A 26,172-nucleotide genomic window follows, 5' to 3' on the forward strand; every position below is an offset into this window, starting at 1 on the left:
TGTGCACCCTGCCTTTAAGAGTTTGTTGGATATGATGAGTTTAGATGCAAAAGCCACTGAATGCCAAAAATTAGATAATGATATTAACCGTATGCTCTCTCAGTATGCATTATATCAAATAGTTTTGCTTCAAATCCCCTTAACCCCGGCCTCAGGCCATTCAGAAATACCAGTGTGTTGGCAGAATTTGTTAAACGTCACATCTCACATTGATTTTTCCGCAAAATCCTCTTAATGCATGGGAAAAAATTGAATGGATGAATGGCTGTGGGCAAACGTCTAGGTGCAAGTTTTACCTGCACTCTAAGAAAGGATGTGTTAATCTTTTTGTGTCATGCTTTTAACACATTATGTGTCATTTTGTGTTAATATAAAACACAAGTTGTGTTAAAAGTAACACAAAATGTGTTGTTTCAATAATATAACAGATATGTGTGGATTCTGGGACAACGCATTTAGTGTGTTGTCTTTAAACTTAAAGGCAGAGTGCACAATGTTTGAAAAACGCTTTGGAAAAGGGAGTCGGACCGATTACCAAAACACACTTGTAGCCAATCAGCAGTAAAGGGCGTGTCTACTAACCGTCATCCTTGTCTGGGTTGCGTATGTGTGGGGCAGGTCTATCAAAAGAAGGTCCAGATTCTATTAGGGTAGGGGCGTGTTTGTTTAGGTGATTTCAAATATCAACATTGGCTTTCAAACATTGTGCACTCCGCCTTTAACACTAATGTGTTGTTTTTAACACATCCGTTCTAAGAGTGTGGTTAAAGGAGGTTAACTGAATACATTAGGATATTGACTGAATTTTTTCCTTTACTCAAAAAGGACGGTGAAGAGTGACTGGAGACTTTTAGAAGTGGGGATTTTTGTCTGTACTTGGAGGGTTTTGCAGTGAAAGACAGTCAAATTTGTTAAATACCAATGAACTGACTAAAGTGACATTTGTGGTAATAAGGCATTTCCGTTACTGACTAATAACCATCGCCATTAAACTGAAATTACTGAACCTAAACATAAGAGCCTGATTAAAAAATACTTATTTACAAGAAAACATGTCTGACGCACTTAGAGGGTTTTGCATCTGAACTCATTTTCTTATTACAATAATGCTTATAAATTTTTTTGCATTACAGTAACAAATTTTTTAACAAAATTTGTAATTGCAATTTTCTGATTTTGGGGGAAAAATGTATTATTCTAAATTCATTATTTTATTAAAGGAAAACACCAGTTTTTCAATATTTCAGGATCCAAACAGGGTTGAATTTAGAAGCCACCAAACACTTCCATGTTACACGAGTAAGTATGGTGGCACAGTATAAAATGTGACGATTTTTTTTAAGGGGAAAAAATGAGAACTATATTGTATGGCGGAAGAGCACTTAGGTTGCAGCACTTTGTGCCACCACTTACTCGTGTAACTCCTCATGTAACAGTCTTTAAATAGAGAAAACATGGAACATGGTGTTTGGTGGCTTCTAAATTCAAACCTGTTTGGATCCTAAGCAATGAATGGGGCTAGGCTAAATGCTAACACATTCATGACGTGCTGTGCAAAGATGAAGTGCACGCATTGAAAAAAGATAGGTATGTATTAATTTGTCTTAGTTGAGGTAAGAACATAGTAAAATATTTAAAAAACAATGATGTTGTCCTTTAAGTTTCATTACATGTATTAACAAACGACCCAGACACAGATTCTATATGTTGTGCATAACTGTCTCTTTTTTTGTTTTGTTTTTTTTTTCTTACAAACCATGAAGGTAATGTTAGTGTTATGTAACAGGCTGTACAACACAAAAACAATAAAATAACACAAACGTAAACTAATACAAATGACAGATAAAGCAGCAATGGGCCAAACATGAACCCTGTGGCTTCACATTTTTTTGATTTACATCGCAAGCATTCAATTCAGACATCGCCCTTGGCAATAAAGCAGGATTGCTAATGTAAAACAAGCACTCAAGTATGTCATCTTGGCAACAAAAGAAAACCAAATATATGAATAGATATGCCTTTAGAGAAAGAGGGTACTGTCTAGAAGATGCACTCAGGAGAGAGCTGATTTAAGGGCTTAGATTTGTGCAATCTTACTCATAAGAGAATACAACAAAAATGGCAACATGTCTAACATGAAGTAAACAATATTAAAAACAAGTCATTCACAGTGTAAACACCAATCTTGGGCCCAGGTAATCGAGAAGATAGCTTCAATTCCTCATGAACTCGCAACAGGACAGCCGAATAAACACTACTTCCTGTTGAGCAGGATGTTGAATGCAGAACATTAAAAAGACCTTTCAATTCTATTCTGTTACTAACCAACAATAAATGTATTTTTTATACTACAGAATGTAAACGAATGGGCTTGTTTTAAGTTAACAGCATATATTATATAGTAACAGAGGAAAGGGGCAGAACGTAACCCACATGTAAACAACATCCAAGAAGTGAACCACTTTATCATAATGCATCAGAACTTCCACAGGTGATAGTTAAAATAATATATGACATAATGTGAGGACACACATCATAAATACATTTAAGCTTAATGAACTCTCTTCTTCGGGTCTTATTAGAGTGCATTTGACCACGTTTGTACATATAGATCCAGTTAAACTGAATCTTTGTTACTGTTAATTTCACACCAAGTTATCCTCAGACAGGGACTGAATAGTACAGGAATAGTACATCCAAAAACGTCCAAATGTTGCAATGTCCAAGTGGCTTTCTTCTACACAATAAAAGTAAATGGTGACCACTGCAGTCCTTATTTACCTTCATTATATGGAATAAAAAACATTTTGTTAAACATTTTTCATATTAAATATATGAATACAAACTTGAACCAGCATTCAGTTTTGGGTGAACTATCCCTTTAAAAAGTCCCACTCCACACAAGGTGTAGTTATATCTGTGCATTTACAATCAGCATTAAAAGGATGCCACACATTACACATCCTTCCTTCCTGTCTTTGTTAAGTGTACACTTTGCATGTTTCCTAAAACACTATTTTTTCACCGCCTGTCTGAATTAATACACAGCTATAATGAGAACCAAGTATAGCTCTGTGAAACGACAAAAAATCGATGACATAAACATCAACTCTGTAGAGTGTTTTCTTCTGTGGTTGTGAGTTTCTTGACATTGTCGTTTGGTCTTCTTTAAAACAGGTCTCTTTGTTAATTCCAGGTTGATTTGTCTATTGCAAGTTACAAAAACTAATATAAATCCATGGTTGTGCTATGAATAGGTGGTTTGTGTTTGTTCAGTCCAGTTAAGTTCTGTAGGGCTCTCCAAGCAAAAACAGCGGGGGTGACACGTTTATTTAAAGATGAAGAGACACGAAAAAGAGGTGACAGCCTGCTGAGTGAATTTAATGGGAAAGACTAAAATTCGCCCACCAGTGTCTGAAACATAAAGTGCAGGCAGTGTTTTGTCTCTGGGGAATATCATCACCCTTCTTCAAAAAAAAACAAAAAACAAAGTATGTCTGAAACAACATGCAGAGACATTTGAGCCTGGGAAGCGAAACGATACGAGGCGTCCCGAGAGTCAGCGCTTAAAATTTGGTTGATATTGGAGTTTGTGAGTTCGGGGGGAAAGGAGATTTTTCCTACTCCACCCGTATGAGGAGGCCGTAGAGCAGCGTGCCACCTTTCTCCTTGGTGATCCATTCGATCTCTGCGTTGCTGAATCGAGGATCCAGGGGCTCGCTGATTCCTAGCGACGTCGGCCCTGCTTTGTAAGAGCCCGGCCGCACGCACACCTGGAAGCCCACCTGCGCCTGGTGACAGCGGAGGGAACGTGGGTCCCGGAATCTGCGCAGAAAGTACGTAGGAGAGAAAGATCACTTGCATCTCTTATTACTTTTGTACCGTGGCGGCTCGCAACTGCCCTTCCAAGAGGCGCAAATTCAAAATATGTGTTCGGAGTGTCATGTGTGTTGCCCGTGTTTTCAAAATATGTGTTTGTTGTGTCATGTGAACCATGTGCATCACGTGTTTAGTCAAAATAAGTGCCTGCTGCACACGCGTCAAACCGTTTATGGTAAAAGAGACGCGCCGAACACATATTTTGAAAAGACGAACCACACACATGACGGGCTACATACATGTTGTGACCAACTCGAAAAAAGAAGTCACCGGCCGCCACTGCTTTTGTATATAAATTGTGAACAAGAAAATCCATACATGTAGTCTTATTTTTAAAGGTGCATTGTGTAATTTTTAGAAGGATCTTAACAGAAATGCAATATAATCTACATAACTATATTATAAGTGGTGTATAAAGACCTTACATAATGAACTGATGTTTTTATTATTTTAGAATGAGCCGTTTTTATCTACATACACCGAGGATCCCCTTAAATGAAAGTCGCCATTTTGCACCGTCATGTTTCTACAGGTGCCCTAAACGGACAAACTGTTCTATACCGTCACTTTATTGTCTCAGACGATGACGTGTTTGTCTGGTGGTGGCTATTGTAGCTTCACTAGGCGTTTCGAAAGGTAGGGGTGAGCAGTGGACTGAGCCGTTGGTCGCAATTTACAGTCGCACCACAGTGCACCTTTAATTTAAGCTCTTAGACATGAACAGAAACTGACATGGAATTTCCAGGTGACAACATTTAAATACTTTGTTAACTTACTGCACTTTGGGAGCAAAGGCCTCCAGGCCGGAGTAGCGCATAGTTGGAGAAAGCTGTACGCGAGGGATCTCTCGCTCTGGGGCGCTGTTCTCCTCTGGCTCCCCGTAGCTGCCATGACCTTCAGTCTTCACCGAGGACGAAGAGAAAATGGACGACGACTCTGCTTGTGGGAAGAGAGACAAGCTTCTAATAACTTCTCATTTCTTTAACTGATACACAAATGCATGATGGAGAGTAAAAAGTGACAGATTTATTTTAAAAGATTAGTCCATTTTCTTAAAAAAAATCTAGATAATTTACTCACCACCATGTCATCCAAAAAGTTGATGTCTTTCTTTGTTCAGTGGAGAAGAAATTATGTTTTTTGAGGAAAACATTCCAGGATTTTTCTCATTTTAATGGACTTTAATGGACCCCAAACACGTAACAGTTTTAATGCAGTTTAAAATTGCAGTTACAAAGGACTCTAAACGATCTCAAACGAGGCATAAGGGTCTTATCTAGCGAAACGATTGTCATGTGTGACAATCTCACCACCATGTCATCCAAAATGTTGATGTCTTTCTTTGTTTAGTCGAGAAGAAATTATGTTTTTTTAGGAAAACATTGCAGGATTTTTCTCATTTTAATGGACTTTAATGGACCCCAACACTTAACAGTTTTAATGCAGTTTAAAATTGCAGTTTCAACGAATTGTCATTTCTGACAAAAAAAATGCATTTTAAACCACAACTTCTCTTCTTCCTCTGGCTGTGTGACGAGCCAGTGCGACCTCACATAATTGCGTAATGCCGTGGAAAGGTCACGTGTTACATATATGAAACGCACATTTGCAGACCATTTTAAACAATAAAATGACACAAAGACATTAATTAGTATGATTCCACATACAACAATGTCGGAACGGTCCTCTTTCTCCACACTTGTAAACACTGGGGCGTAGTTTCGATACGTTATCCGTGACCTCTTGACGTGATGACGTATTGCTTGAGGTCGCACTGGTGCGTCAGGACCGAAGATAGAGGAGAAGTTGTGGTTTAAAAGTGCATATTTTGTATTTTTCTTATCAAAAATGACAATTGTTTTGCTAGATGAGACCCTTATGCCTCGTTTGGGATCGTTTAGAGTCCTTTGAAACTGCAATTTTAAACTGCATTAAAACCAGTAAGTGTTGGGGTCCATTAAAGTTCATTAAAATGAAAAAAAAAATCATCAAAAAACATAATTTCTTCTCGACTAAACGAAGAAAGACATCAACATTTTGGATGACATGGTGGTGAGTAAATTATCTGGATTGTTTTTTAAGAAAATGGACTAATCCTTTAAGAGGGTAAACTAATCCTTTACGTCAAAGTCAAGTTCCATCTCAAATGCACTTTACTCAATAGCAACGTCTTGTATATACAACTGTTGATATCAGGCTGCTAACCTGACAAGAGTTGGTTGTGGTCCAAGATGCGCCTAAGTGAGCCGACACTGGTGCCGTGATATGCAATGTGCCACTTCTTGAAGGTGTTGGACACTTCGCAGTGCGTCTTTATGCTGTTGAAAAAGTTTGTAGGTAAATAACACAGATAACCAATGTGCACTTTCATTACAAATGCAATAATGAAGGTGACTGACCGAAGCGAAAAACGACACCAGCCGAATGGCAGGGCGTAGTCTCTGGGAGGCTCCCCACGCTTGTAATAGGCCTCATCGCCGCGTAGTTTGTGACAGGACTCACAGTAACACAGGTTATACTTTGCATCTTCATTAAAGTATCCGTCTGAAAGAGGATGGGGTGGGAGATCAAAAAAGAGAGGAAGTAGAACCTTTCAGGTACAATACACACGCAAGCAATTCGAAAAATGCTAAAAGACGACTCAGAATAACCAAGCAGGACAACATGGATTTCAATCATCTGTCCGTTTCACCAATATTTTGGCTTATGTTCACCCAAAAATCAATTCTGTCATTATGTTGTTCTGAACTTTTATGAATTACTTTCTTGAATTGATTACAAAAGAAGATATTTTGATAAATATTGAGGAAATGTGTTTTTCCTACTATGTAAGTCAATGGGTACCATTAAATGTGTGGTAACCACCATTTGTCAAAATATGTTTAAAACAATAAAGAAACTAAGAGGTTTCGAACCACATAATGACATAATTTTTATTTTTACGTGAACTATCCCTTTAAATTCAAAGTCTTTTACACAAAATCCAGCCCTGTTGATACTTTCCTATATTTAATATCTTTCAATCATCAGTGTGAATATAAATGTTTTATATATGAGTGAAACTGTACTGCATGTGTACCAGGCAGAGTGAGCAGGTCTTTGAATCGGGAGCAGAGTGCCTGATACTCGCAGATCTTATTTGGGTTCACCTCTGGAGGCGGCGTCCAGCACACACTCTCTTTGATACCTACCACAACAAAGATGTATATATATATAAACCAAAGTCAGACCAAAGCTTCTGTAAGACATGAGGTCAAAATCTGTCTCACCATCCACCATATCAGCCTTCTCCATGTCGCCTTGACATCTCATATCCCCTCTCTCCTCACCATCCACCGGCACTTGGTTCATCACTATAGTCACCTAAGAAGAGGCCATAAGCTTGTTAATACATCTTTAATATAAAGGGGCTACTATGTAAACTAAATCCCCCTCATTGTGGACACATTATAATCACATTACATTATAGTTCTTTGTACTGACCTGTTCGCACTGGCCGTAAAGGTCAATGATTGGAAAACAGGGACTGGGGATGTCCTGGGCTGCCACGCCCTGATCCATGCCGTTAACATACAGGTGGAGACACCCACTGCTGTCCACCAACAGCCCCAAAACTGTCCCTTCAGGACAGGTGTCCAGGTTAGGACCATAGTTCTCACAAATCTGAGGAAATAACAATGAGGTTAAAGGAATAGTTTACCAAACTGGGGTTCATGAGTTAGAAAATTAAATTATAAAATTTGAATAAATAATAAATAAATATACAGTACTGTGCAAAAGTTTTAGGCTACCATTAGATTTGTTGTTTTTGCAATTGTATAGTGATCATATATAATTATTTCTCAGTTTCTTTATTAAAATACAACCAAAAATACAGGAAATGTAGTATGTAGTATTAAAAACAGAATAAAAGTATAAGGTAAAGTGTCAAGTATTAAGGGTTAACTCCCCTTCCAGTTGAGCAATAGCAGGCAGCTGCAGGATCTCTTAAACCTAAATTAAACGAAATTCTTATTTCTAATTCTAATCGAATGACTTCAGGACTTCAGTCAAAAAAGCTCAAGATGTGTTTCGTGCCAAGAGAGGTCACACTAAGTACTGACTGATGCCTGAAGAAGACATTTACAACATGAGAGCGAGTAAATAATGACAGAATTTTCAGTTTTTGGTGAACTATCCCTTTAACTGAGTAAAAAGTGAGAGCGTTTTCATATTTGGATAAACTATTCCTTTAAGACCAGATATAAAATATAAACACAAGGAACTGAATAGGAAGCTTATTAAAAAGTTAACAAAGAGAGAAAGGTAAAAGCAATATAAAAATTAGAAAAATCAGAGAAGGCAGGAGGAAAAAAACGGGAAAAGAAGGTAGAATACTACAGGAAGTGATGTCACCTTTAGCGAGTTGTGAAAAACCGAGTCTCGTTGCAAAAGCCAGACTGAGCGTTTAAGGCAACAGGCTGTGGAAGGGAAGTTGAGGCGATCTGGTGAATGACCGATTACACCCAGCGACAGCGAGGATGTCCATGATGGATTCAAGCGGTCTATCTGAAACTGAGTAAGACCGAGGAAAAATCAGCATCACACAAGCACACGCAAACACTGTTTCTTTCAAACACGCACACACACATACCTGGAAGAGTTGTTGGCGGGGCAAAGCTTGCGCTGTGACCAACAGTCCCTGGTTGTAGCTAGACACTCGGGCGGCAGTCAGGTTCTGATTGGACAGCTGGATATTTTTCCCATGATTCTCCAAAAAGGTCATGACCGTGGGCACCAACGGAGGTTCATTTTCACACTGACAGTTAGATAAAAAAATTATTGAAATTAAGTTTGACATGCAAATACAACACACCAATTCAGTTTAACCCATGCATCCATAATCATACCTCTCTGACAGGAGTGTTATCTTCTTCTCCCTCGCTGCAGCTGTCAGATGAGAGCGAGGGAGCTTTCACGCTCTCTGCGTCCTCCACCACAGTAGAGCTGACGATGGAAATGGCCGTCACCTTTCCATACAGGTCCAAAACGGCATAAACATTCTGTAACATGCAGTGAGAATACGTAAGCTATACATTTATTTACTATATTAACTCTTTCCCCGCCACTTATCTCGTCAATTAAGAAAAAACGCTTCCCTGCCAATGACGAGTTTTTACGGCAATTCATATTTCCGCTATTATCCACCAGGTGGTGTTCTTACCCAACTTATAAAATGCTGAAGTATACATTTGATCATTGTTTTGAATCTAATCTCGAACAAAAAGTCCTTTACAAAAATGGAATTATCTCCATACATTTTTTTTTAAGAAGACTACCCATATATGAGAGGTGATAAAAACAAATAAAGACAAGATGAAACTTTTTTTGAAGCTGAGGGTCTGTTCTTTCATTTGATTGATTGTATGTTTATATATTTAAAAAAGAACACTTTCTGAAAAGCTATTAACTTTTGTGAAAATCATAAAAAATGCTGGCACTAGCTGGCAACTTTTTTTAGACGCTGGCGAAGAAAGAGTTAAGGCTCAGATTAGGTATAATGTATAGTTAAAAGTTTTTTATCTACAAATATCTTTCTTTATTGTTACTTTTCCTTCATCTGACTCTACTGTGTCACTTTATTGATTCTGTTTTATAAGAGCAATGTTTCTTATTAGCTTTACCAAGGGACTCCTGAGCTTGGACTGACCAATCAGAACCAAGTATTCCAGAAAGCCAAGTAATAGTCCAAGTTATTAAATACCTTTGCCACTGCAGTGGCTGCTGGTCCCATGTCTTCTCCATCAATAATAATATGCATGGTATCATCACTGCATCTTTTTACTCCAACACGATTTCCCACCTTCATTACAATAAAGGGATAGAAATGTTAAAAGGGACATATTATGAAAATATGACTTTTTCCATGTTTAAGTGCAAAAAATTGGGTCCCCAGTGCTTCTATCAACCTAGAAAATGTGAAAAAAAGCAAATTTGTCTCCCCTTGTGATGTCAGAAGGGGTAATACCGCCCCTTAATCTGCACTATCCAACCACTGCACTGCCATTTAGTGCAGAGATCAGCTCATTTGCATTTTAAAGGACACACCCAAAAGGCACACACCTACAAAGTGGCAATTTTTACATGTTTTAATAAATTATCTATATGGTATTTTGAGCTAGACCTTCATACACACACTCTGGGGACACCAAATATTTATTTTACATCTTAAAAAAGTCTTATGAAATGTCCCCTTTAAAAGAGATCTGTTTAAAACAAGGCCTAAAGACTGACTTCAACTACTAATAAAAGTGTAGTACTACTATTACCTTTTCATTATGTTTAAATCTTTTCTGCATTTTACCTCAAAATAAGCACATAAACAATATTAAGATAAAATGTTAACTTTCTATCATTCTCTCACCGTGAGCCGGTCCAGAGAGCAGCCATAGTTTTGTTTCTGCAGCACTCCGTTGCGTCTGACCTCAGAGCCGGCGAGGACCCAGGTGACCTTCGACCTGAGCTGGGTAAGAGAAGGTGATAGTCCACTGAGAGGGCACGATGGCAGGTCTGGGGGCTGCAGGGTGGTCAAACCCACATGAAGCGAACCAGACCATCTCTCATCGACTTTGTTAATCTTCACCTAAAGAAATGGATGTGCTATTTAGGACACCGATTTATTTACCAGAGCATGAACTACACCAAAGCAAGTCTTGTGTCGTACCTCAAACAGCTCATCTGTTCTGAGCTCCTTGGCACTGAAGACAATCCCATGTGCATATCCTCCCACCCTGAGCGCTTGGCAACCATCTCCCAATAAAACCACGTTCTTCCCATGTTTGCTATGCAGGCGATGAGCGACCCCAGCCACTAGAGGGCGACAAATACAAGAATATAGGGATGGTGAATAGGTGGAGCAATGGTTATTTGTCCCATGTGAATCGTTGTTGTGGTGAGCAGGATTTTACATCCAGTACCATGTTGTTAAGCAAAACCAGGTCACAGTAAAGCAAACCACAACAGCTTTAAAGGTCACCTAATATGGCATTTTTTTAAAGATATATAATAATATAAGTAGTCAAATGTACCTGTAAAGTTTCAGGTCTAAATACTCAATAGATCATTTATTATACACCATGTTGAAAAGGACCATTTTTGTGTGTGTGTGTTTCTTTAAATGCAAATGAACAGCTGCATCCCTCCTCATTGACGGTAAATTTCTCACGGGGCGAAAGCATTAACGCTTGACGGAAGGCTTGTCTGAAGCGTGGCCAACAGCCAATCACAGTGGCCGCAACCTATGCTCTGGTCTTCCATAAACGTAATTGGCTGGCTCTGCCTAGGTTATTTGCATAAGGCGATCTGATTGGCTGACGCACATGTTCCCTCTTGAAAAGTTGAGAAATGTTCAACTTCTGCCGCTAGCAACGGCACTGGCGCGATGCCGACGGATCCACAATTCAAATCGGCAACACATGACTTCACTCATTAAAAGTGAATGTGAAGTGTTAACGCTTACGCCCCATGTGAATGCACAGTCAATGTCCTCTATACCGAAAACATACAGCATTTTTAATAAGATGATCACCTTAGTTAATTGTTCATAATGAACCTATGGTAATGAATCATGAAAAGAAGATTTAAAATAAAACTTATGACCTAACTGTGGTCTTTGGACGGTTGTGGGCGGGGCCTGCACAAAGTGACATCAGAAAACACAAACAACGTAGAGTTTTATGGGGATTAAAAAAAGGGGGCAGATTTGAATCATTACAGAGTGGTTGTGTGCCCACACAGGCGACACACAATTATGTTCAAACAACATAGAAAAGTGAATTTCTCATATTAGGTGACCTTTAAGACAAAACCACAGCACCAAAAAAAAGAGTTTCACCATATAGAGGCTAATTTTATACGAAATCAAAATCTATAACCTATTTAACTCCCAAAGAGCTTTGTTTCTTTGATAAAGCAATACCTGGCGAGTGTATAGGGAAGCTCTTCTCTGTGATGTTGCTGGTACACAGACTGTTATCTAGTGGCCCGGATGAACTCGTAATTGACACTTGCACACACTGACCATACAGATCAATCACAGCATACACTTCTAAAAACAGAAGCGAGGAGAGATTTTATGATGGCAATGCCAGTCACAGCCAGTGCTGGATAAAGGTGAGTAAACGGTTTCCTTTGACTATTACCTGATGGTAGCCCAGTACAAGCTACACCCTGATCAACCCCATTGATGTAGTAATGCAGGTCTCCGGATGCTGTACGCATCATCCCAATCCTCGAACCTGTGGTCAGGGAATCCAGGTCACACCCGTAGTTGTTTCTCATGGTGTTCCCGTCCTGCATGATTGCAGTGCCACTACAGGAAGTCAAGAAACACCATTTATACAAACCTATATGCAAGGTAAAGGTTTATGACAGTACTATTGCATGGATGCAAACCAGCCGAGCTACATGAACACAGAAATCACCTCAGCATCCATGTGTCATAGTCGATGTCAGTCATTGTATTAGGGAACTCCAGTTCATCTGGCCTGATCGCCGTCACTCCTGTACATAAATAAAAATAATGTCAATGCAACCCTTCCAACAACCATTACCTAAATGTATTACATTTCCCCTCATCATCCATTTATTTCTTAATACTTGTTAGCTGACCTGCTTCTATTGAGCCTGACCAGCGATCCACCATCTTTTGAATTACAATCTCGAAGAGCTCTCCATCTCGAAGGCACCTGCGAGACACGCAAACATAAAATATTCATTTGATGGATGATTGCTGTATCAAGATAGCACTTAGGAGTTCATGCCAAAACAAAAGTAACCTGTTAGAAATAACAATGGCATCATTAAACTCGCTGCGGCAGTTTTGCCTAAGTGCTGTCCGGCCACCGTTGGTGATGACCGCGTTGGTGCCGTGCAGCTGATGAAAGCGGAGGTCATTGGCAGCTGTGGCACCGGATATTGAACACGGGCTCCCAGGAGACATGGCAGTGGGACCCTCAGAACTATCGTCCGGCAGGGGAGGAAGATCAGCTAAGGGAAAAAAATAGAAAATCGTATTAACAATGTAAATTTAATGTAAAACTGCTTTATTAACAATGGACACAAAAAAGTATCTCATGACCACTGCTCATTGTTACTGAGATTACTGAATTATGTATTTGCAAATGTATGGATAGTATATACATACAGCACAATATCTCTACTAGAAATTCTTTGGTGCTCATCCATTACTGTCCCACCACTACACTTGTTGATATGACAGTTAAAGTGATTTAAATGATGTAATCTGAGGTCTGCAGACTGAATTCTGGGTAACTTCAAGCTCGTTTTACAACCTGCTCTCCTCTTATCTCTCTCTATTTCCAAACCATCCTTATCTCTCTTACCCATATCATCCATAATGGTGGCCTGGGCAGCCTGTCCATATAGGTCCACAACTGCATACACATTGGGTGGAACGTTCCAGGCTGCGGGGCCCTGAGGCACTCCGTTCACAAAGAAATGCAAACTCCCGTCTTCCTTACGTACAACTCCAACTGTATCCCCAGCCTGTAAAGATTCATGCAATGAGGCACAAAAACTTGCACTGACATGTGTTAAAATTTATCACTGACACGATTTTGTCTGAAGATGCACACCTGTAATGTTTTTTATAGGACGTGTTTTGTAAAAACTGCTTAAAGGGACATTCCACTTTTTTAAAAAATATGCTCATTTTCCAGCTCCCCTAGAGTTTAACATTTGATTTTTACCGTTTTGGAACCCACTCAGCTGATCTCTGGGTCTGGCGCTAGCACTTTTAGCATAGCTTAGCATAATCCATTGAATCTGCTTAGACCATTAGCATCATGCTAAAAATAACCAGTAGTTTCAATATTTTTCCTATTTAAAACTTGACTCTTCTGTACTTACATCGTGTACCAAGACTGACGGAAAATTAAAAGTTGTGATTGGCCGATATGTCTAGGAACTATACTCTCATTCTGGCGTAATAATCAAAGACTTTGCTGCTGTAACATGGCTGCAGCAGGCGCAGTAATATAACGCAGCAGCCGAAAATAGTCCCCTTAGTAACTTTCAATGGCAGGGGACTATTTTCGGGCAGTGTGTAATATCACTATGCCTGCTGCAGCCATGTTTCAGCAGCAAAGTCTTTGATTATTAAGCCAGAATGAGAGTATAGTTCTTAGTCATATCTGCTTAGAAAATAACAACTTTTAATTTTCTGTCAGTCTTAGTACACAATGTAACTACAGAAGAGTCAAGTTTTAAATAGCATATTTTTTTAAAAAGTGGAATGTCCCTTTAAAATGTCCTAATATAACCAAAGCATAGTCCTGGCTTAAAGGTGCAGTGTGTAATTTTTAGAAGAATCTCTTTACAGAAATGCAAAATAATATACAAAACTATATGATTAGGGGTGTATAAAGACCTTTCTTTATAAACTGTTATGTTTTTATTACCTTAGAATGAGATGTTTTTATTTACATACAGCGAGGGTCCCCTTACATGGAAGTCGCCATTTTGTGCCGCCATGTTTCTACAGAAGCCCTTTACGGACAAACTTTTTTTACTAAGTTGTCTTCGACGAGGACATGTTTGTTCCGTGGCGGCTAACATAGCTTCTCTATGCGTTTCAAAAGTGAACGGTGAGTAATGGACTGAGCCGTTGGTTGCAATGCGCAACCTCACCCCTAGATGGCACAAAAATTTACACACTGCACCTTTAATCAAAACCCTGCCTGCCCCAAAGATATCGAAAGTTAGAAAAGCCCTTTTTGGGCGAACTACTCATTTAAAAATCTTTGAGTAATTACTGATAAACGTTAAAAAGTAAAATGTTGAACTGGGCCTAAAAACTCACTTTCAAGCGGTCCAAGTTGTGCCCATATTCATCAAGAATTGTGGTGCCATTGTGCATGACGCCATTTCCCGTCATCATCCAGGTTCCTGTGGAAAAAAAGAGGGAATTAGATATGCTACCTACTAGGGTTGAGCCGATAGCAGATACTAGATGATAATCATATGGCCGAAAGCAAGCCTTCATGATGATCGTTGGCATGTTTGCCCATTATAGTATAAAATTATTATCGTCATGGTTTCACATTAACATGCACTTGGGTGCTATTTCTCGCATTAGGGGGTTTGTGGGCTTCACTTTGCACGAGAGAGCTTGTAACTCACACAGCACAGACTCCTCCTTGCACCTCAACTTATAATACAAGCATCTTGGACTCTTGCTCGAACCTGAATAGGTGCTGCATGGACTCCTTCTCGCCCCGTGACATTATAATGCGCATGATTTTGACTTATCCTCACACCTGAGCTTGAAATACGCGTGGCTCTGACATTTCCATGCACTAGAAAGGTTGTTAGGCGAGCAGGGGTTTAAAACCAGCAAGTGTGTTGTTCCTGCTCCCTGGCACGCAGAAAATTTCAGAGCGCCTGGGCTTTAATGATGCGTTCCGATTAATGGCATTAGTTTTAAGAAGGTTGCGGTCATGATAGAGTTGCCCGTAGAGTAAATCAGCTTCTTTTTTTGTCCACCAATCAAGTGGCTTATCATAAATAAGTAAAAAATTAAAAAATAAATAAATGAGTAAACTATTGCCCTGCCTCCCGATACAATCATGTATCGGTGATCTCACAGGCTAATGACAGGACAATCTCACTATAGGGGCATAACGCCCAACACTACAACCACACATTTTACACTAATAATTTATCTCATGAACAATTTAATCAGTCAGTTGTTGTGCTTTTATTGCAAACTGTGGCAGAGCTTATCATCTTACCTGAGCGCAGGTTGGTCATGGTTGATGGTAGCTGAAGATAGGCGGGGTTATGAGTTGTCACGCCGATCTCTATAGATCCGGCCCATTTGTCCACCATTTTATCGATGCGCACCTGGAAAACCTCATTGGAGTGTAAGGGACGATTGCTAAGCACAACACCGTGGTTAAAATCATCCGTCGCGCTGTATAAGAAAACACAAAAAAAGAAGACAGGAATGAATTCAATGAAATGAGAGCTTATTCTTCAAAAACACCACAAGAGGACAAAAGTACACTTTCAGATTTTGATAAAGGTTTATGATTTTTCAAAAAAATCAATGACTCACATGGACAAATTAGTTATAGACGGTTTTATCAGATGCACACAGTTACAGTAACGTGCGTGTCCCTAAGTTAACTACTGGTCTATGTTTGTTTAACGGTCTGGCTAATAGTGACCTCTGAAACAAATACCTTGTCGAAAATAAAATAAGACTATAAGACGAGAGAAGACGGTAAGCATAAATCACTGCATGAACAGAGGTTTAGCAGCAAGGCAAATATTCAAGGATCTGTTATTAAAGGAATAATCCATTTTCTTAAAAGAAAAATCCAGATAATTTACTCACCACCATGTCATCCAAAATGTTGATGTCTTTCTTTGTTGAGAAAAACATTGCAGGATTTTTCTCATTTTAATGGACTTCAATAGAGCCCAACATTTAACACTCAACTCAACACTCAACAGTTTTTTTCAACTGAGTTTCAAAGGACTATAAATGATCCCAAGCGAGGCATAAGGGTCTTATCTAGCTAAACGATTGTCATTTTTGACAAGAAAAATAAAAAATATGCACTTTTAAACCACAACTTCTCGTCTAGATCCGGTTGTGATGCACCAGCGTGACCCCACGCAATACGTCATGACGTCAAGAGGTCACAGAGGACGAACGCGAAACTCCGCCCCAGTGTTTACAAGTGTGTTGAAAGAGGACTGTTCCGACGTTGTTGTATGTCGAATGATACTAATTAATGTATTTGTGTCAGTTTATTGTTTACAATGGTCCGCAAATGTGCGTTTCATATATGTAACACGTGACCTCTCTACGTCACTACGCATTTACATTAGGTCACGCAGGACAGGACCTGGACAAGAAGTTGTTAAAAGTGCATATTTTTATTTTTCTTGTAAAAAATGACAATCGTTTTGCTAGATAAGACCCTTATGCCTCGCTTGGGATTGTTTATAGTCCTTTGAAACTCCGTTGAAAAAAACTGTTAAGTGTTGAGTTAAGTGTTAAATGTTGGGCTCTATTAAAGTCCATTAAAATGAGAAAAATCCTGCAATGTTTTCCTCAAAAAACATAATTTCTTCTCGACTGAACAAAGAAAGACATCAACATTTTGGATGACATGGTGGCGAGTAAATTATCTGGATTTTTCTTTTAAGAAAATTGACTATTCCTTTAACAATGTATACATTAAATTTACGTCGTAACGTTAGCTCAGTCAGTGTAGTAGTTGATATGCTTTAGCTATGATTTAAATAAGGTAATTTACTTGTTTTGCTACAAATAATCAGAAATAATCTATTCTAGTGTTGTTACTGATTTTTTGCTAAAGTCTACCGGACGTTTGGGCAACTAAAGCCGTTCTGCCCTACAAAGGCAAAAGACCTTAACTCGCTAGAGTGTGAAACTGAGAAAAATGACTTTAAAGTTTAAACTTTAGTGAGTTTCAGTTGTCAGTTAATTTCTTCTTCATTTTTATTTTTTTGAAAAACCATAAAATTGACTCAAGATACTAATGCAAATAATAAAGGAGGTCTTGTACGTCTCAAAAATATCAATACGTAATTTTTGACCAAAAACGAAGTTACTGCCTTTTGCCTTTGTAGGGCAGCGTTGTTTATGTTGTTACCAGTTTTGATTTCAAAGGGGCCTAAAATGAGAGACAAACACTAAGTGCACATCTTTTGGCAGTAAGTGTGAATTGACGGGCCCTTTTTCATCAGTCAATTAAAAAGTGCAGACTTAATAAACTCACTGAGGTCGTAAAGCAGTCCGGCCCTCACTGATGATTGCAGCCTTCTGCCCACAGTTAGAATGAAAAAGCAAGCGATCAGAGATATCAGGTTCGGGGGTCAATGAGAGAGAAGGCCGGGGTCGGCCCACGTCAGGGGAAAGCGCTCTCATGATGGCATTATTGCGCCGTAAACGGTCACTGTGATTATGGTTGTGGACAATGGTGACTTTAACGGCCATGCCATAGAGATCCACCACTCCATACACTACACCAGGAGTCTGACTGGCGGCAACACCTGCGAAACATAATTTATAATCATTTGGTTAATGTGCATTATTGTGCAAACTGCTTATTTTTTTTAAACTATCTAAAAATGACTGTATGGCCACACAATCAATATCTCACACTTTATTTTCTGCACTGTCACACTCACCTTGATCAATGCCATTGATGTAGAAGTGCAGAGCTCCACTTGCTTTCCTCATCAGACCTATGTGATCTCCTTCCTGTGAGACAACAGGAAGTGTCAACATTTCAAATCAATATAGACACAGTGTGTATAAATAAACCAAGTATATCCTCTTGTGTGTTATCCTGCAGGATATCATCTCAAGACTCACAGATACAACTTACCTGGAGTTCATCCAGACTGAATTCACAGTATTCCCGACGGGTCCCTTTCCCATTGGTTAAAATCCCACAGCCACTCATCATGATTGTGCCTTTAGACAAAAATACACGAAAACAACAATGAATACTGTGTTTTTTACACTTACATTTAAGCACTATTCAATCTATACTTTTTTTTTTTTAATTCATGTTCTATGGGAATTTATCACATGAACTTTGCATAACTAACGCAATGCTTTAACAGTTGAGCAACAGGAACTTATTTTATTTTAAACAAAGGCTTTATAATCCCATTGCATATTCACTTGTGTGTTTGATGCAAGTATACAACAGTTACCAAGATATAAAGAGCTTACCTGAGCGTAAATTTGTCATAGTTGCAGGATAGTCGAGATTATTGGGGTTGTGTGTTGTCACTCCAATCTCAATAGACCCCGACCATTTATCCACTAGCTTGTCAATACGAATCTGCAAGACATAAACAGCATTATAGCTGTAAACCGTGTTGCAATCCTTCTGAAATGTACAATTAAAACCTTAAAGGTCATAAAGGTTATTGCTGTATTAAGAAATGAAACACAAAAGCCTCACACCTCAAACATTTCATTGTGTCGGAGTGGTCGGTTGGTCATGACAACGCCGTTATTAAACTCATCCAGCGGTCTCCTCCTCTCTGCCGTCTTATTATTGTTGCTTAATTTGATCAGCGTGCCACACTTCTCGTGAAACAGCAACGCATCATTGGTTGTCATGCTGCCAGCGGTCACACCCAGCCCTGCCGCCCCTCCGGAGCCCCCTCCCGGGCTGCTATTGCTGCTACTGCCCGCACCTGTTACTCCACCTCCAATCCCACTGTCACTTCCTGTTCCTCTGCCTCCTCCTCCATTATTTCCTGTGCCACCCCTCGAAGAGTCAGAGCTGCCACCTCCTACCCCCAAGTCCTCTCCACCATCCTCCTCCGAACGATACAGAGAGACGATGGCATTGTTGAACACATCAAATAGCTGATGCTCAGTCAAAACTGTAAAGAAAAAATAAAAAACATCACCACACGAACTTCCGATCCACTCGTTCAAATGTGATGTTGTGATTGGTTACATGTTTTTGACGTAGGAAACATAGAATTTTAAGCGTTTAATGCTGCGTTTACACCAGCCGCGCTAGAGGCATCAATCGCGAGTGATTTCAATGTTAAGTCAATGTGAAGATGCTTTGACGCGCGTCTGGAGGTCTTGCGGTGTGAATGAGGCATTTGGCGTGGCGCGGTAGACGCGGTTCCTCCTCGTTCGCACGAATGGGGCGAATTTAGCGTCTGGCGTGGTATGTGCGAATGATGCTTTTTGTGCATTTTGCGTTTGCCGCGAATTTGCGGCTGACGCCCGAGTTGAAAATTTGAACTTTTTGGCAGATTTTCGCGCCGCGTTAACCAATCAGGAGCCTGCTTGCTGCTGTGGCAAACGCGGTTGGTGTAAACGCAGCATAAGATTGTCTTTGTAAAAAATTAAAAACACCACACAGACATATAAACAACAATAAACACTAGATTTTCACCACTTTAAAATACATTACTAAACTAAATACATTTCAGATGTTCATAAATGCTAATAGTAGACAGATTTGCATGTAACATCACCACTGTCAGGCTCAAAGTTGTTTGGAAACTTGTCTGGCCGATTGTGTATCCTTGAGACCTCAGGCACTAAAGGGGAAAGAAAAGATGATTAAGTTTAGGCAAAATTCATTACAGTTATTGATCAAGGCTTTCTAGTAGGGCTGCACGATAGTAAAGAAAAGTGTGATATGAATTAACTTGCTTAAAGGGACACTCCACTTTTTTTAAATAGGCTCATTTTCCAGCTCCACTAGAATTAAACATTTTTAGCATAGCTTAGCATAATCCATTGAATCCAATTAGACCATTAGCATCGCACTCAAAAATGACCAAAGAGTTCCGATATTTTATTAATAATATTACGCAGTGCCCGAAAATAGTCCCCTGCTATTAAAAGTTACCAAAGGGCCATTTTTCGGTTGCTGTGTAATATCATTGCACCTGCTGTACCATGTTACGGCAGCAAAGTCCTTGACTATTACGCCAGAATGAGAGTATAGTCCTAGCCATATCGGCCTAGAAAATAGCAACTTTTAATTTTCCGTCGGTCTTAGTACACGGTGTAACTACAGAAGAGTCAAGTTTTAAATGGAAAAAATATCGAAACTCTTTGGTTAATTTTGAGCGCAATGCTAATGGTCTAATCGGATTCAATGGATTATGCTAAGCTATGCTAAAAGTGGTACCGCCAGACCCGGAGATCCGCTGAATGGATTCCAAAAGGATAAAAATCAAATGTTTAACTCTAGGTGAGCTGAAAAATTACCATATTTTCAAAAAAGGGGAGTGTCCCTTTAACAATGTGATATATGATTTGAAATACGATGGCTGCAGGACAGTAAAATATATCTAAAAACTACAACAATTACAATTTCATTCGTTTCGATATATCTTGCAGCCCTACTTTCCCGTCTACTTTTACCTTCCTCCGCCGATCCATTATTCCCTGTTGTTGAAGCACCAGTTGCTGTCAACACTACAGCTCCAGCCCTATCATCGTGGCTACGGCCAGCATCTGCAGTTACGGACAGGGCTTGTGTCGACACAATCTCCTCCTCCACATCCTCCTCATCTTCCCCTTCCATTTCAGGTGGAGGTTCACAACTCACCACAGTCACTTGTGTACACTTCCCATAAAGGTCCACTACAGCCCATAAGCGTGAAGGAAGTCCGCTGGCTGCCGTGCCGCAGTCTTGCCCATTTACCCACAGATGCAGCTCTCCTTTCCCATTGCGCTGGATGCCCACACGATCCCCTTCCACAAGCTGGTCCAGGTCACGGCCGTATTCCTCCAAGACCGAGCGACCGTCCTTCAGCACTGAGCAGCCCGACACGATCCACGAGCCTCCCTTCAACCCTGTGGCGCTGCTGGGAAATTCCAGACCGGCTGGGTCCAGCGCAGTCACACCGATCTCTATAGAACCGCTCCAGGAATTTACCTGGACAGAGGTAAATTAAAAATGAGTGTTTTCTGTTCACACCTGGTAAGATGCATTTTCGTCAATCGGATCACAAGTGGACGAGAGAGACACATTCCGGTTACACCTGGTATTTACATCTGTCTCTTTTGTCCACTTTCGACCATTTCTGTCCTGATTACTTTGAGGGGATGGTCTGTGGGCGATAGGGCTGTGACGATGTATTTCATTTCCCATTAAAAATAATTGTCTGAAATCGATTCTGAATCGTAAGACTTGTGTGTGTACTACGGGTCTTTGTTCAGTAGGAAGTCCATATCAGTCTAAAATCATTACGAGTCTGAGTCGTTTATAACATGCATTTAAAAAAGCAACACTCATCAAACACAATCATTAAAAATATTCTTTATCATCATCATAAAAATACTTGAAACAATTTGAAGAACAGCGATGTAAATATGCTAATAGACATTTCCTGGAATAGTGTTTGTAATGGTACTTCTATTTTTTGCACAAGAGATTTTGAATGTGGCAGCATTTCACCAGAATTCTTTAAAGCTCACGCCGTTTCTGCATTTCTGATGTTAATCTGGAGTACCTATAGAGTAGTATTACATCCTTTATATCTTCTTTAGTTCTTTAGTTTAGTTTAGTTCAGATTTATAAAAGAAAGATGAGCTTTACCAATTCTTTCCGATAACGTATAACAAAATGAAGAAGGAGTTACTACCGCGGGAGGAGCGAGTACGAGTCATACAACACTATACAACACTGTTTAACTTATGATTCACTACATGTTCGTGTCATTTATATAATATTTATGCACCTATTTCCAACATAAGACAGAAGTCTTACTTACCGCATGCAACTCATGACCCAGTTGGGACTTTATAGTGATACGTATAGAAACCCCTGAAACGTCAGCTGGACCTGTAATCGAAAAAACTTTCCGAAACTTGTACGAACCCTGGGGAAGTGCATTCGGCACAGAAATACTCTGTAACACGCCCAACTGCTTTTTTGACACTTTGCCTACGTTTAGCATAAGGAAACAACTCTATAACTGTGTTAATAAGTCAGAAAGCATGAAATACCATTGAACCACCACTTGAAAATTCATTCATTCAGAAAACGTGCATTTGCAAGATTAATCGTCCCAGCCTTAGTGGGTGAGACCCTCCGCTTTTGTTTAACCGCAAGCAGGGGAAATGACAAGTTTAAATTGACGCGAACTAATATTAGGTCAGAGTCTGCTACTTGTGTTGTTGTTAGTTAAAATACATGTACAAAACACTATGCAGCATATGTAAGAGCTTTCTCTGATATTTTAGCGCAATTGATGAAATAAGCTCATGCAACTTTCACAATTGGCAAAATTAAACTAATGAAAGATGAGGAGATCAGCCACTTAAGTTTTATCAATGAAAGCCTAAAGATAGCGCTGTACACTGTGTGTTTGTGCTTAAGTCAGAAAAGATGTAAAACATTGTAGTCGGTATATCACTTTAAAATTTAAAGTTAAATTTAAATGAATGGGCAGAGAGTAGGTGGCCTTTTGTGGATGCTGGAACACATTCGCCTGCATGCGCGTTTACACCACCACAAAAGCAATTCGGTCGATAGTGTTTTCGACTACCTCTGAATGTGGTCAAAAGTAAACAGTGTTTTAAACACAGTGTTTACACCCATCTTTAGCGTCGTCCGATCTGATCAACGAAAAAGCATCTTAAAAGCTGTAAGGGGTGTAAACAGCCCCTTAGAGTGTTTGTTTGTCCGACTATGGAAGTCAATGGGTCCTGTCAACTGTGTGCTTACCAATGGTAATGAATGGTAACCATCATTTATCAAAATAACCTTCTGTGTTCCACAGAAGAAGAAAAAACTCATTCAGGAATAGATCAACATGAGGGTGAGTAAATGTTGACAGAATTGTAATTTTTGGGTGAACTATCCCTTTAACCAGAGCTCTGTCTCACACGGTTCAGTGAAAAGTAGGCCAAAATTTGTCACTGCATTCCACATATGTCTTTATTTGAATGGTATGTAGACTGTCAAAGGAACAGTATATCTGGGTTAAGGAGGGCTGAGAGGAAGAGCAGGCGACACAGAATGCGATCAAGCCATTTCTCTAATCTGGTTATACAAGTGACAGGCAATCTGATTCACTGTCTTTACTCTCTTTGTCTAAAAGGCAGCAAGAAGTGACACTCAACAGCAATAATATGAGAACGACTTGAACAATATTATTAAACATGAATTTAAAACTCAGGCCTACTAATACAGAAATTAACTTTGCAACATTATAACTACAAACAAAAAAGTATTCAATCACATTTTAAAGGAAAACACCCAAATCATTAAAAGATATTTTATAATGTTGTTAGCATCATTTTTGAACCTCAATTAACCGCTTACAGAACCATGAATTTTTGGAACTAGAAAAGGTCATCGGTCAAAAAACACTTGCAAAAAAACTACAGAACTACTACAAAACACTACATACCTAATAAAAACAACAGTGCATAAATAATAAAATGTATAGCTTTAATGCACCGTCACTGCACTGAAGCCACTTTAGATAAAAGCATCCGGCAAAATATACAAATAAATATGTAGGTGATTTACCATTGCATAACTTTCTGAACTGCAAGTGCAGTCTGTTGAGTATGGCAGATGGTCACGTGATGCTAAAGCACTTGGGATAAGATTATCTCCTAAACCTCCTAAGTGCAAATGATCCAATGAGATGCGGGATGCAATTTCCAAGCATCATTAAATAGTTGTGAAACAGGCAATTAACCTCCCGAATAAAAACACTTCTAAACCACATACGGTAGTGCACCCCAAAGCATTAAAGCTTATCAGGCCGGATTATAAAAAAATAAAGAAGCTTTAAATCAAATAACAAAATCATATTCAGTACATTTCAATATACTGCAACTCTTTCCGTCTATCTGGTGGTCAGTCATTTCCCATGTTAATATCTCTGACTCTGGACTCACATGAAGTAATAATAAAATAGCCTACATAGCTTGCAGCTAAAATTATTTTTGTATCCTTGAATAATCATTAAATCAGCAGTTTTATCACAATTGCATAACTACTTTGAGACATTTCACTGCCATCAAGAATAGGAGTGTGAGAGATATCCTACTGTACAGTCATATGATCAGAGAGCAAGGTCACCCTTAATGATAAATCTATATGCAACACTACAGGCTATCTACATGAACTAAAAGCTGCTCGGCCTCCAAATGAAATATATTATGGGAGATCGTGTGAAATATCCTCAGTTAAAAACTCACCTGCATGAATAAGGTCCACACTTTGGCTAGGTTTATAAACCTTATCATGAATAATATGAAGAAAGCACAGGCCTGCTGCCTCTTCGGTCATTTTTATGTAATTGTCATTGTTACATGACTTTGTAATGTGATATTACAGTCTTATAGTCTGTATCTGTTGCTTTTAAACTATTAGTCAAGCTAGCAGTATGTGGCCCACATTAAATTTCATTTCAAAGTAAACGGATAGTAAAATAAAGCTGAAGTGTAGCTAACTAAAGCAGATTTTGAAAAATATATAAAGAAGTGGTTATCAATCCACGGGACGTGAAATATGTCTGAAGAAATATCTGTATATGTTGTCGTGCCAAGGCAACTCTGGTTATGCTAGCAGTTTATTGGAGCAACGTAAAGCCATATTCACCCACACGTTTACACACAATGTACTAATGTGGCATATTTCACAAAAATATGTTATCAAGGTAAGTTAATATGAATATCTAGATCGTAGGACCAGAACCGACTGATGTTTAAAGCCTCATCCAGGAATAGCCACACAGCCTCCAAACATAAACAGCACTGACAAATCATGTCAGATACCCGAACATCCTGGGACATTAGCACACCTTACACAAATGACCTATGAATAAAATCTGACAAACCGCGCACCCCCAAAAATGATGAACCACTGCAGACGATCTGACACACACACTCCCACCCTTTTCTCGATCTCTCTCTCCCTCTGTTCAACTCTAGGTCTCTCTCTCTTTGGGCACTGGTGGGACATGCTTGTTTACCTTTTTGTCGATGCGGACAGTGAAGACATCGCGGTCTCTCAGCGGTTCCCGGCTGAGGACCAGACCATGATTGAATTCCTGTACCGGCTGATTTCTCTGAGCGGTTCGGTTTGAGTTCGACAAACCGATCAGTTTTCCGCTGCGCGGATGCAGCTCAGCCGCCATCTTTGCACGGGCGGCGCGGTGCACGACACTCCGAGTCGTTTTGCGACAGTTGAGAGCAGTTTGTCGGCAATTGGTGATTGGCTGCCGATTCTGTTTATATTTGTTGGCTAACCTAACTACTGTAATAATCCGTAATACTTTGGGCTATTTGCTTAAAAAATATGTAAAAAATAATATATTGTATTTGAAAAAAAATTACATCAGCAAAGGAGCAACGACTGATAGATGTCAGGAGGTAGGTAATATGAAATGTAGTCATGGAACTTAGTCATAAATGCTTCAGTATCATTTATAACATCACATTGAACAACACTGAACAAAAAAGTAATCAAATTTACTACATTTTTCTTTTTATTTTATTTTTACTGTTTATCAATAGCTGAACTGAAACTGGTCAAAGTCTGATGCACGTTTCTAGACAGAGTAACGTAACGTTAGATGTGCAATAAACTAAATAATTTAATGCTTTAATAAAGAAATATATTTTAAATTTGCGAGTAGCAAATTACATTGGTTTAAAAATTCCTCTAGATGGCAGTGTATTACAGAAATGTTGTTGTTGAAGCTCATGTCTAAAAAAAGTTAAGCTTG

General features: G+C 39.3%; 1 protein-coding gene across 2 annotated transcripts; it reads right to left on the reverse strand.

Annotated features, from left to right (window-relative positions):
• Positions 1-1,698: 1,698 nt before the first annotated feature.
• On the reverse strand, positions 1,699-25,644 carry neurl4 (neuralized E3 ubiquitin protein ligase 4). Of its 2 annotated transcripts, XM_055175849.2 has the most exons (29): positions 25,417-25,644; positions 20,840-21,356; positions 19,939-20,004; positions 18,899-19,326; positions 18,662-18,773; positions 18,309-18,397; positions 18,109-18,181; positions 17,697-17,970; positions 15,672-15,853; positions 14,741-14,826; positions 13,263-13,425; positions 12,696-12,906; positions 12,529-12,605; positions 12,342-12,420; positions 12,060-12,229; positions 11,837-11,965; positions 10,583-10,728; positions 10,283-10,501; positions 9,623-9,721; positions 8,769-8,921; positions 8,513-8,677; positions 8,275-8,433; positions 7,363-7,542; positions 7,149-7,242; positions 6,959-7,066; positions 6,279-6,423; positions 6,085-6,197; positions 4,656-4,815; positions 1,699-3,825 (listed from the first exon to the last, which is right to left on the reverse strand). In XM_055175849.2, the coding sequence occupies exons 1-29, from the start codon at positions 25,579-25,581 to the stop codon at positions 3,621-3,623; spliced, it is 4,767 nt and encodes a 1,588-aa protein (XP_055031824.2). In that variant the 5' UTR covers positions 25,582-25,644; the 3' UTR covers positions 1,699-3,620. The 2 variants fall into 2 exon arrangements, with proteins under 2 accessions (XP_055031824.2, XP_073722998.1); XM_073866897.1 differs by lacking the exon at positions 11,837-11,965.
• Between the last annotated feature and the right edge of the window lie 528 nt (positions 25,645-26,172).

This window comes from Misgurnus anguillicaudatus, chromosome 4 (genome assembly GCF_027580225.2).
Source record: "Misgurnus anguillicaudatus chromosome 4, ASM2758022v2, whole genome shotgun sequence".
In the NCBI taxonomy this organism is placed as follows: domain Eukaryota; kingdom Metazoa; phylum Chordata; class Actinopteri; order Cypriniformes; family Cobitidae; genus Misgurnus; species Misgurnus anguillicaudatus.